The sequence below is a fragment of the Phasianus colchicus genome, chromosome 6, assembly GCF_987193195.1.
Source record: "Phasianus colchicus chromosome 6, bPhaCol1.hap1.1, whole genome shotgun sequence".
Lineage (NCBI taxonomy): Eukaryota > Metazoa > Chordata > Aves > Galliformes > Phasianidae > Phasianus > Phasianus colchicus.
Genome location: NC_143441.1, coordinates 33,824,065 through 33,836,238, shown reverse-complemented (window position 1 = coordinate 33,836,238; position 12,174 = coordinate 33,824,065). Strand labels below are relative to the sequence as shown.

At 46.3% G+C, this 12,174-nt stretch overlaps 2 protein-coding genes and 1 long non-coding RNA gene across 4 annotated transcripts in view; 2 read left to right on the top strand and 1 right to left on the bottom strand.

Moving 5' to 3' along the window:
* The first annotated feature begins 732 nt into the window (after positions 1–732).
* LOC116243217 (uncharacterized) lies at positions 733–4,764 on the top strand. Of its 2 annotated transcripts, none has more exons than XR_004169915.2 (3): positions 733–1,599; positions 1,699–1,903; positions 4,679–4,764. It is a non-coding gene; the product is annotated as an uncharacterized LOC116243217 (long non-coding RNA). The 2 variants fall into 2 exon arrangements; XR_004169914.2 differs by lacking the exon at positions 4,679–4,764 and adding an exon at positions 4,058–4,207.
* VIM (vimentin) lies at positions 3,357–10,793 on the bottom strand. Its single transcript, XM_031614351.2, has 9 exons — positions 10,166–10,793; positions 10,016–10,076; positions 6,566–6,661; positions 6,265–6,426; positions 5,703–5,828; positions 4,850–5,070; positions 4,712–4,755; positions 4,214–4,299; positions 3,357–3,722 (listed from the first exon to the last, which is right to left on the bottom strand). The coding sequence occupies exons 1-9, from the start codon at positions 10,708–10,710 to the stop codon at positions 3,681–3,683; spliced, it is 1,383 nt and encodes a 460-aa protein (XP_031470211.1). The 5' UTR covers positions 10,711–10,793; the 3' UTR covers positions 3,357–3,680.
* The window catches only part of TRDMT1 (tRNA aspartic acid methyltransferase 1), a 41,374-nt gene continuing 39,201 nt past the window's right edge, over positions 10,002–12,174 (top strand). Inside the window, exon 1 of the mRNA XM_090142879.1 lies at positions 10,002–10,101. The gene's annotated coding sequence lies outside the window, so the exon portion shown is untranslated. The remainder of the gene's footprint in view (positions 10,102–12,174) is intronic.

Here is a 12,174-nt window from a genome sequence, read left to right as displayed (position 1 = left end):
CTTCAGAGATTTCAATAATATCCAGGCTTCTCTTCCTTTCCCTTGTAAATTAATTTGAAATTAGGATGTCTGATGTTTACCTGTCATTAGGGCATCAGTGAGCTCCTCTATCCAGCCATTCAGCCACTCATCTCTGAATGTGGGGGTTCACACTCCTGGGCATCTCCCTTCACACCACTTGGCATAAGCAACTCCTATGCTGTGAGACCTTATGTGGAGTACTGCATCTGGATGTGGAGTCTTCAGCACAGGAGAGATGTGGGCCTGTTGGAACGCATCCAGAGGAGGGACACACAAACGATCCAAGGGATGAAGCACCTCCCATATGGGGACAGGCTGAGAGAGCTGGGACTGTGCAGCCTGGAGGAGAGAAGGCTCTGAGGAGATCTGAGAGCGACTGTTTGGTATCTAAAATGGGGCTGTAAGAAAGAAGAGGACAGACTCTAGCACGGTCTGCTGTGAGAGGACAAGGGGAAGTGGTTTCAAATTAAAGGAGGGGAGACTTTGGATATAAGGAATTGTTAATAAGAGTGGTGAGGCACTGGAACAGGTTGCCCAGAAAGGTGATGGGAGCCTTATCCTTGGAGACATTAAAGGTCAGGCTGGATGGGGCTCTGTGTACCTAATCTAGCTGTAGATGTTCCTGCTTATTGCAGAGGAGTTAGACTATGTGGCTTTTAAGGGCCCCTTCCAACTCAATCCTATGGTTTTATTCTATGACTCTTACCTAGGACTCGGAGTATGAGCCCTGTAACTCTCTAATCACAGTCAGAATTGGGTACCATCTCTGAATAGAGACTTTCACAACAGCTGAGGATGAGTGGTCTTCTATAAACAGTTTTATGAAGATCTTGGTTCCTTGGGTGCTTTTGTGGCTTTGCATGAAGAGCCTGGGGCTACAAGTGCCTCACTGCAGGAGATGCCTAGCAGTGTCACTAACCAAACACCACTCCTTTTCACTACTTCTCTGCCATGCTCTCGTGTTACATGCTCCCACAGGTTTAGAATGGGGTCTCTGCTAATGGCAAGGTAAGGGAAGGGGGAAGGCAAAGCAAGAAGCTCTTGGTCACATCAAGCAAAATAAATCAAGTACAAGGACTCAAGATTATCTGGAGGATTAATATCCTCATACCCTCACAGGATGGAGTTAGACACTGTAGGGTTTAATAACGCAACGGAAGTGACAGGCAGAATCAGTTCTGCTTTGGTTAACTGAAAAGGGCACTGTATCAGGAATTCTAGTTAGATATCAACATTTACAAAAAAGAAAAAGCCCTGTAGCCTTTCGCAGTGACTGCTGTTACTTATCACACAATGACCTGGTGACTTGCATTCATAACAGTTCAGTGGGGGAGGAAAATCTGCCTGTCCATGCTGCTGCTTGGCTGTAGGAGCAGCATCCCAAGGCTGGTCACTGGGTCTGTGCACAGCTGCAGCAGGGTGACCCACAGCCATAGTGAGGTCACCAGAATGAGAACACAGGTCTGTTAGCTGCTGGCTCAGCACTAAGATGCTTACAGCAGTTATATATGAGCATAAGCCTGGTGTGCTTCAATCCAATCAAAGTTTATTCAGCCACTGCATGCTCTGCTTTCTGCTGTGAGAACACTGCTTGCACAGACTGCAGGCTTCGGAATAGCCTCCTGCAGCCTTCCTATCCCCTTGGCAACCTAATTTTATTTCTCTATTTATTTACAGGATTGAAAGCTCTATTGCATGTTTCTCTGGGCTGTGAGTAACCCTGAACGCAAGAGAGCCAGGAATAACTCCTTTGGTTTGCTGTCAAGGCTTGACAGTCACTACTTTTATCTTGTTGGTGAGAAAACAAGGGCAACAGAAAGAACTGAGCCAGGCAACTAGTGGCAGAGAGAGAAGCAGCATCTGAAAGGCTCACACAACTCAGGTGATCTCCTGCAGCATGTTCCACAGGTCCCTGCTGTCCCTGGGTAGAGCCTGCTCCTCCTGCCCAGCAGTGCCACTCAGTGCTCCCCAGTGCTTCAGCAGAAATGACCTCTTCAGTGCCCAAAGCTGCTGTAGGCAGGATGGAAGTGCCTTACTGCATTTTTATTCTTAAAGCTTGCAGACACCTATCAGTTAGGTGCTCACAATGAGCTGTTATATGTGCCCAGAGCTACTGCTATCACAAAGGGCACCTCCCAGCTGTAGTTGTATGTAACATAAAAAGCCTCATGTTTTAACCTCTACAGCATGAGATGTTGGGTTTGCTCTCGCTTTTCAATGAGAGTATCCTGCTCACTAGGCTGTCCCTGACTAACTTCCCCTTTAGCATCTTGATTACTTGACAGCTCCTGGCTGCGTGCTGCAGCCAATGGCATAGAAATGTGGACACCTACTGCCTCCTCCCACCAGCACTGCTTCTGTTAATCATGCACTGAAACAAAGGGAAGAACTAATTAATTGCAATGAAAAAGTTGTTATTTTTTTTGCCTGGGTAATCTTTCATAAGATCAGCTCCCACACATTTACAAAAGCATCTGCACAACACTGAACTTTATACCTTCACCTTGAAAAAGGAATGAATGTGATGCATACTTATCAAACAGTTCTAATCTTCATTTACTCATACCACAAATGAAATCTTGTTGAATGCTTACAGAAAGACAGAAGTAGTAATGTGGAATCAAAGTTACTTTGGTACCTTGACTATATTAATTTGAGAAGTATCTTGCTCTGCAAAAGATAGATGGGAGTTGCCCCCATTCTGCTGCACTGAACTGATACTCAGCAGAAAATACAGATCAGTGAGGTTCTTCTCTCTATTAGAAAAAGCTAACATTACAGCACAGCTAGGGAAAGTTGTTTTCCTTGTTTTCCCTTTAAATATCTCTGTAAACTGAGTATCTCCAGCTGAAGCCTTCATTTTAGCTTCTGTAATACAGACAAGCCTTTAGGAACTAATCTTTCCTGGAAAATGAAGTCAATACATCAAGTCAGCTGTTAATTTTGCAAAGGTGCTGTCTCAGATAAGGGCGTGCATGAGCTACATGTCTCACTTATTTATCTACCGCATTTTATACAGCCTAGCTCCAATGTATTTTGAGTACTCTTAGCTCATCAACTGGATAACTGATATATGGAAGCAAGATTAGTTTTTATTAGCTTGAAGTATCATTTTATTCAACTGATAAGAAGTATCAATACATTATGCATCTGCCAGTTATAGTCCATTTTAATTGGTTCCAAAACCTAAGCAGTAAATGGGAAGACAGTTTGTCTAGTTAATCTGAAAACAGTATTCCACACAATCAGTATTGGAGTTGTCAACCGTATAGTAATTCCAGCATTAAGTTATGGCTTTGCAGAAAGTCATGAAGTTAAATTAGAACACATCAAGAGCCATTTTCCAAAGATTTATTGAAGTAGCGACAGGTTGCTCATACTGTGCTGGAAAAAGCAGTTTTATTAATTTCAGATACTTAAAAACAGTATTGCAGCACAAGATATTGCTATTTGTAAACTAGACTCCATTGTAAACTCTAATCCTTCAGGGAGAGTCAGTTTGCAAGATCTAAGACCTATTTCCTAGCATAATAATCTTGCGCTCATGGAAAAACTGGAGAAAGGCACTTGAAAGCTGTTTCTTCCTTTAAGACATGAACTTTTTAAAACCTTGCTGGTAAGAATTTCTCCTGCGTTAAGTTTGCATCTTCACTTCAGCTTTACTCCAAGTCATCATGATGCTGGGAAGTTTCATTAATAACCTGTTGAAAAACAGAGACACTTGCATTAAGCTTAAGACAGTTGTTATAAAGAGTTAGAACTGAACCAAGTAGTAGCACAGATGTGAACAAATATATCAGCATTTGCCTATGAATGAGAAGTTTAGATGGTTAAGCATGTGCAGGTACCATTTAAACTTCAATTTAGTCCAAATACGCTATCCTGCCCCTAGTAAGTGCTTCTCCTCCAACATTTTTCTTATGCGACGGGAGAGATCTTGAGGACTTGCAACTCAGCTGAACCTAAAGTCTCCTCTAAATAGAGGCTGTCAGCCACTCAAGCTATTCTGAGATCTGTTTTGTGGTCTATTCCACAGAAGTACATTTGCTACATCTGCCCGTTCAGACATGCAGCTTGGACTGCCAGATACTGTCTACTGTATACAGGCTGCACCAATCAGTGGCCAAGGCTACAGCACTGGGCAAAGTAACCAGCTGAGATAGAAATAAAAAAAATCAAAGTTACCACCAACCTGTCCATCTCTAGTTTCCACGGTCTTAATTAGAAGTGTCCTCTTCGAGTGAGTGTCAACCATTGGCTGAGACTCAATGTTGGTTTCTGCAGAAGAAAATGTATTGTTATCAAGAGTCTAGATGAAATGCCTCCTCATAGAACCAAGTAATGTCAGTATCTACTTTCAGAATCCCAGTTTAGTATATGAAGAAGTCCTCTTCTCTTTGAATGATAATGAATTATAAACCAGCTTTACTTATTTTCTTCTTATTCCTCTTAAAGCAGCTTCAACAAGTGATCTGGATTTCTGTTATGTATTGATACTTCTTTATGTGTATGCCCAGGAGCAAAGTACCACCTCTCATCCAAAATTAATAATTGCAAATACTGTAGTTGTGTGTAAGAATGACTTCCATATACAGCTGCATTTACACCAGTTCAAATACCAGAGTAAAAGGAACTATCCATGACCTTTTTGCTAAAGATTAAAAGCACAGACCCAAATGAAGCAGCTTACCTCTCAGGTTCAAAGAAGCAAAGGTTGGAATAGGCATGTTAATCCTGAAGGAGAAGAAGAAATGGATGAAGTCAGACAATGGTACAGAATCTCTAAACAGTAACTGCTAGAAGGTAAGCATCTGCATGTGATTTTTACCTGCTCTCTTCTCCCTCCAGCAGTTTTCTGTAGGTAGCAATCTCAATATCAAGAGCCATCTTTACATTCAGCAGGTCCTGGTACTCACGAAGATGGCGAGCCATTTCTTCCTTCATGTTCTGAATCTCATCCTGCAGGCGGCCAATAGTGTCTTGGTAGTTAGCAGCTTCAACAGCAAAATTCTCCTCCATTTCACGCATCTGGCGCTCCAGGGATTCGTTCTGGAAGAGAATAAAGTCAAGTATAACTACAGTTCAGCCACTCTTTCTAATGTCAAGACCCTTTATAACTTAAAATAAGGAAAAAACACAAAGGGAAGTTGAACAATGGTGTCCTTTCTGAAAATGCTCAAACACATCCCCAGTTCATCGTCTCCTTATCCTCCTCTTGCAAAGTCCAGGTGTGTTATTCTGGTGTCTGATGAGACATGTTTCACATTTATTCTATCAGACAGCAAAGCAAACCCCCACAGTAAGTCAAACACAGTACAAGTCAGCATGCAGGCAGTACTTGGTGAGGGAATCTACAGGTGTATTATACAGTTAACTCAATTTCAAGCAGCCTTTCAGGCAACTGGATTCTAGAAAGTGCTAGATCTGCACTTTTCCACTGTTCCCTCAGGCTTTGTATAGCTCATTCCGTATTGTTTATATCTTGAGAAAGACCAGTTCAGTACAGCAATCTGAGCAGTGCACTACACAGTACATGCAGACAAATGGAGCCCTAAGAGTCTTCTTCAGGAAGGATGGGTACACTGCTGTCTTGTATGGGAGATCAACTGCAGCCACACCCATCCACTGAACTACAGCATAGTGCTTAAAAAGCTGCATCAGGAAGAACATCATCTACTTACACTTCCTTTAAGGGCATCAACTTCACAGGTGAGAGACTGAATCTGTCTGCGGTATTCATTAGCTTCTTGTTTGGCCTGGCGCAGGGCATCATTGTTCCTATTAGCAGCTTCGGAGAGATCTGCAAACTGTGGATACAGTTTGTGGTTAGCACTTCACAAAAATGGTGTAACGGACTACTTCTAGACCCAGGATTTGGAGGCAACTGAAGCCATTGCAGGGAAGTTCTAGCACTTGAAATATTTAAACATGAACATTACACTGAACTTTTCCATTCCTGATTATTATGTTTCAAATCCTATCTTAAGTATATACTTAAGAACTGCCTCCAGCTACAAAAATAGCAAAGAACAGGAAATGAGTCCATTAGTTTGATGCTGCACTTAGGGCACAAATGATTTTTCCAACTGTATTCTTCCCAGACCGATAGTTTAAAGACTACTCTACTCTGGCTATGCTAGCATTCTGTACAGAAGGAACACTGAGTGCTGCAGCAAAGCTGTTACCTAAAATTCATTTGAATGCCTGCTGCATCTGTATAATCCTACAATGCATTTTACTTACTTTGGACTTGTACCACTCTTCAGCTTCCTGAAGATTCTTAGCAGCAACGCTTTCATATTGTTGACGGACATCACGCAGGGCAGCAGTAAGATCAGGCTTAGAAACATCCATATCGATTTGGATGTGCTGTTCCTGGAGTTGAGCCTGCAGTTCCCGGATTTCCTTAGAGAGAAGCAGACACTCAGAATTAATAAACAACACTATGCAGAAAATGCACAGGTTAGGACTAGGGACCAGAACCAGAGTTCACTTGTTCACTTAACTGACAGTGCCCAGACATAGACCTCATTACTCAGCTTACCTCATCATGAAGCTTCTTCAAGAAAACAATTTCTTCTTGCAGGGACTCAACTTTGCGCTCAAGATCAAGGCGTGCCAGAGAGGCATTGTCAACATCCTGATCAGAGAAAAAAGAACAATTAGCAATCTTATTTTTGCTACCTCGTACCCCAGCCTCAGAGATCATTACATGCTGCTCTATCACAATTTTGTGAACTGTGCAGCATATGAAAGTGTCATCTTTGCTACAGTATTGCTGACTGTGACCAAGAGCACACATCATGGTGGGTATAAATCCTGCTCAAAGACAAAAGCACATACTTAGTTTACAAGACAGTGCTAAGCTCTTCTAGCTTGACAATACTGAAAACATAGAGTTAACCTTTCAATTTGCAGAATTCTACCTTTTCCAGCGGGGCTTACAAGTGCAACTCATGTACCCACATGAGTGGGCTTAAACTTCTGTTCATCTATGGACTCCTCAGTGACAAACCACAGAGCCCCTTGGCTCCACAGGTCACAACTTGAAAGCACGCTGTTAAATCTAGGGATGTATGCATAAGGACCACAGACTACCACAACCAGTCTGTCAGATGTCCCTGGAGGAAAAGGCATGAACATAAACACAAACAGAGTCAGTCACTGCTGCCTACACCCTCACATTAGCTGGCAAATACTCCACCCTTTGCTGGACAGAGATAGTCTTAATCAACAGCAAAAATTCATTTAAGGCACAAGAGATGACATGCCATGAATGATACAGGGAAGCGGTGTTAATTTGTTCAAAAAATAACTGAAAATTAACTATTGATCAGTAACTTCTTACATTTTAAAGAAGCAAGTAAAGCTCTTTATAAAGGGGAAGACTGATCCTTTCACATTGGCTGTGTGGCTATGTTCTTATGGTATTAACGTAAGCAACATGTTTTCACAACTTGCATTACAGCCATTCTATATTTTGTCCAGAACATAAACGTTCCTAATCAGCAGTGCTCACTATTACAGCACATTTGAAACAGGAAAGATTCTCTTTAGACTACCAGGAAGCCATCCTTTGGATTACTCCTATTCAGGGATTAAGTTTTTTGCACCAGAAGAATTCTCCAGTGTTCTTTATCCAGCAGAATGTCCCTTTGATGTGTTATGAAAGTTTCCTATCAACTCCAGTTGCACACCACGGTTCATCTTGGCTCTGTTTTCCAGTTCAGAGAAAAAAAAAAATTCCTTAATGCATTTGTTCTCCTCCCAAAAAACTCAAAGATCATTCTGGAAGGAAATTACACAACTATGACCTAACATGTTTACATGACTACTGAGAAATCCAAAGACTTTCCAGTGGATTTTACACAAGTCTCAATACTAAAAGGGATTTTTTTTTTCCCAGAACCAATGTGCTACAGAAGTTTTAGCAACTTCTAATATACAGAAAGCATCTTAAACTGGAGGCTTGTTCAGTACATAATGTGTATTTTACTGTATTTTTTGCTAAGTGCACTTATTCTGCACTCTCTAGAGCCATGTAAATGAAAAAGCTATTAGTAGTCCAAGTAAACAAGATTTAAGTCACACATATGAGTAATTGGACTATGTATTGATTTTATCTGAAGAGATTTCTTAATGGCTGAACATCCTCGTTTATTTCAGGAAGCCCCTTGTTAGCCAGGAGCTGACCTGTTTGCTTTGTCATGGGCTCAGATCTGTTCCCTGCTGTCAGAGCATCTGACAAAGCTGTACTACGTAACTTTCTCAGTAATTATGATGCCTCTTTTGTTGCACAAACTAGCCACCAAATCCCTAGGCTTATTTGATGTAGGACACCCCACGGCATACGAGGAAAGTCATCTGGCATCTCTTGTTTAGAGGAAAAAATTCAGTAACTCTGAAAACAAGCATACTTTCTCTTCAAAATCTGCATGTTAAAACTACTCTTTTGTGGCAGGGAAAAATTGGGTATACTCTTGTTCAAACCAGCATGTACTATTTGTGCCACAAGTCAATTTAGACAACGATCTGCAGTTTTTACATGTAAAGCTGAGAGGTTATGTGGGCACAGCGCATAGACAGAGCAGCTGGAGGCTGAGCGACAGGGCAGGAAAGCGGACAATGAATGTGAGGCACGCACAGCACAGCTCACATAATAGCCCACAGCCTTCACAAAGCTTCATGGGTTGGAGGGAGAGGAAGACATGCCTTGAAGTGCACCAGAACAGCATGCACGATTAAACTAGCTTTAAGTCAAAGGAGCTTGTGCTTGAACTCTAGTAATTTAAAACAAAAAAGGGAAATGCCTCTGCACTGACTTGGCAACTACTTGGATTGGCTCAGCCCTAGTAACACAGCAGCCTAGGTTAAAGGCAGTACCTGGAGCTGCTGTTGCAAGCTTCAGCCCCCAGAATCAGTGGACACCTCATTCCCAGACCCTGACAGATGTCTGCTCTCACATTGTCTCCCTGAGACCTTTAGGGAAATTTTAAAAATCAAACGATGATGACGACTGTGTGGTGACACCTTCTATTGCCTATGGAGAGCTCTGGGATGGTCAGCCTGCACCCAGCTGTCTGGAGATAGAGGGCAGCTGCTTCCAGCCTAGAGGAGTTGTTTCACACCAGCAGGTTTCAGGAAGTTATCTTGTTTTGAAAAGGCACATTCCTAAACATCTGCTACTCCAAACAGCCCTCAGTGCAAGCTGAGAGCTGTTTTTGCACAAACCAAAACTTGAGCTCAGAACTTTCCGCAGGCTTCACAGTTGGTTCTGGCTGTCACATTGGCTTTGATTCATCTGTGTGACACCACAACTTCCTACAGACTGAACTCTGGTGCATTGTTTCTTATGTTAACATCTTTGCTTGTATGAGATTAAACTGTACATTCTGAATGCACATCAAGGGGATACAGACAGTTGCTGTGAGCTCATCCCAAGGAACACATAGTCCGCTTCTGATCAGTAAACACTGCTGATAGGAAATACTTCAAATCTGGGACAGTTTGAGAGTGCAGACCGAAGTGGTTCATCCAGAAGGAGTTCAGTATTTCACACAGAGTCTCCCCTAGGAATATGCCCCCACCATTACACATCTGGTAGGAATGCAGCCCACGGCACCCTCCCCTCCAACACAAAGGGATCCATTATTTCAATCTGCTGCCACCACACCGGCCATAATGCCTGGATCTGCATTCCTCGGTGAATCCCATAGAAACCATTAATACCCTTCAGCCCGGCGCGCAGATGGCTGCGCCTTTTCACAACTATTGGATCAGAAAGCGATTCCACGTCGGAGCGCTTTTGTGGAGCCGGCCAGACCGGGATAAAGCGGGACAATAGCCTCACCCTCCCCCCGGACTGCGGCACCCCCCTAAAGAAAACAACGGGGAGAACAAGGGGCTGAGCCGGGCAGCCTTTGTGCGAGCAGAGCCAGCCCCCAGCCCCAGCCCCGACCCTCCGCCCCCACCGCCCCGCGGCGGCCGCGCCCACCTGTCGGAAGGACTGCAGGGTGCTCTCGGCCTCCTCCCGCTGCAGCATCTCCTCCTGCAACCTGCAAGCAGCGACACACGGGTGAGGTGAGGGAGGGGTGGGTGCCCGCCCCGCGCCCGGCCCCAGCCCCGCGCCCGGCCCCGCACTCACTTCTCCCGCAGGCGCATGATGTCGTCGGCCAGGTTGTCGCGCTCCACCTCGACGCGGGCCTTGTCGTTGGTCAGCTGGTCCACCTGCCGCCGCAGCTCCCGCATCTCCTCCTCGTACAGGTCGCCCAGGCGGGACGTGCCCTTGCCCTTGAGCTGCTCCAGCTCGGCCAGCAGGATCTTGTTCTGCTGCTCCAGGAAGCGCACCTTGTCGATGTAGTTGGCGAAGCGGTCGTTGAGCTCCTGCAGCTCTACCTTCTCGTTGGTGCGGTTCGCCTTGAACTCCGTGTTGATGGCGTCCGCCAGGGTGAAGTCCACGGCGTCGTGCATCCGCATGGGCGGCATGCTGCTCCGCAGCCGCACCGACGTCGCCTTGGTGGCGTACACGCCGCCGGGCGAGGCGGACACGTAGCGGGCGCTGCTGGGCCGCAGGGCGCTGCCCAGCGAATAGCGGGTGCTGGACGTGATGTAGCGGGTGCCGGTGCTGGGCCGGCTGCCCCCGCCGAACATGCGGCGGTACGAGGAGTTCTTGCTGCTGGTGAAGCTCATGGCGGCGAGGAACGGAGCGGCTTTGTAATCCGGGAGCGGAGCGGGGCTCGGAGCGCGGCGGGCGAAGAAGAGCGGCGTCCCCACCCTGGGGGCCCTATTATGGGGCGCCGCCGCCCCGCGCCGCCCCGCCCCGGCCCCGTCCGTCGCCAATGGCCGCGTCGGGCCCGGAGAGGGGGGAGAGAGGTGGGAGGGGGGCCCGCGGCGGAGGCGCGGGGACAAAGGCGGCGGGACCCGGGGCGGTTGCCGAGGCTCCTTGGGGCCCTACGCCCCTCCGACAGCGCAGCGATTCCGAGGGCGGGACGGGCTGCGGTGCTCCGCCAGCGCTCCTAGCACGGGTCGAGTGCTTAAAAATGCGTCTGTGCAACTTTGTGCGAGCCCCGTCCCTTCTTTCGTAGCTCGCTGAAAGGCATCGAGATCGGGGGAGTGATGCTCGCTATTCACAAAGGGCTACCGAACGTCCAAAGCGGGCAGACAGAAACATGAACTATCGCTGGGTCTGGGGTTAGCTGCTTCATACGGCACCCCTCAGCCTTCCGTCCAGTGCTGAGGGGTCAGCGCTCTCCCTGCAGCGCCCGGGGACCCGCCCAGCCTCGTCGGTGCCGAAGGAGCTGCGCTCATTGCGGACGGGCGCTGCGGTACTGCCACGGCTGCAGCAGGGGCACCGCTCTGCCTTTGGGCACAGTGCTCCTGGTCGCTGGGGGAGCGGCAGCGGCCCTTAACCAAGGGTCTGTTTGTTTTTAGTTTCTGTAGGCACACGTCGCTGTCTCAGGAAAGAGCTCTTACAAATAGGTCGTTAGAAGTGATCTCCAAAGAACCTCAAAGGCAGGACAGAAATCCTCATTCTTCTACTGCAACTGCGCTATCGAAGTGGGGCTGCCCACTGTGAGACAGAAGGACCAACCGCAATGGCATAACACTAGACAGGGAAAAACTTGAGCAACAGTTAAAAAAGCTCCCCAAGACCATCTTCAGCATGAATGCAGAAGTGGTGGAAGGGAGGTGGTGAGATTCCCATCCCTTAGGGAATGTAAAGCCCAGCTGCCCAAAGACGTATACTCCCAGGGAGCAATCCCACTCTGACACATCGGGTTGGTGACACCATTTTCCACCTTGCTCTAAAAGTGACTGACACGATGCAGAGATATCTGCAATGTATCTTTTAGCACTTATGGCATGTAACATTACGACTGGCTTTTAGTTTTTCTAACTTGCAGTCCTGCAGAAGCAATGTCTGCACTGGGAATTCTCATAAACCTGAACACGAGCAGCAGGCGGGGAGTGAGGTGACGTCCGTACCCAGCTCACACAGGGTTGGCTATTGTCCTTCAGGTGTTGTACCTTATGGGAAGAATTGGAGCCCATATATTTTATTAAGGTTGTAGCAGGAGATTTTTGGTTGGTTGCTCAGTGACTGTGTTCCTTTCTGTGCTGTAGTTTGGTTCTGATGGCAATGAGAAGTAAAGG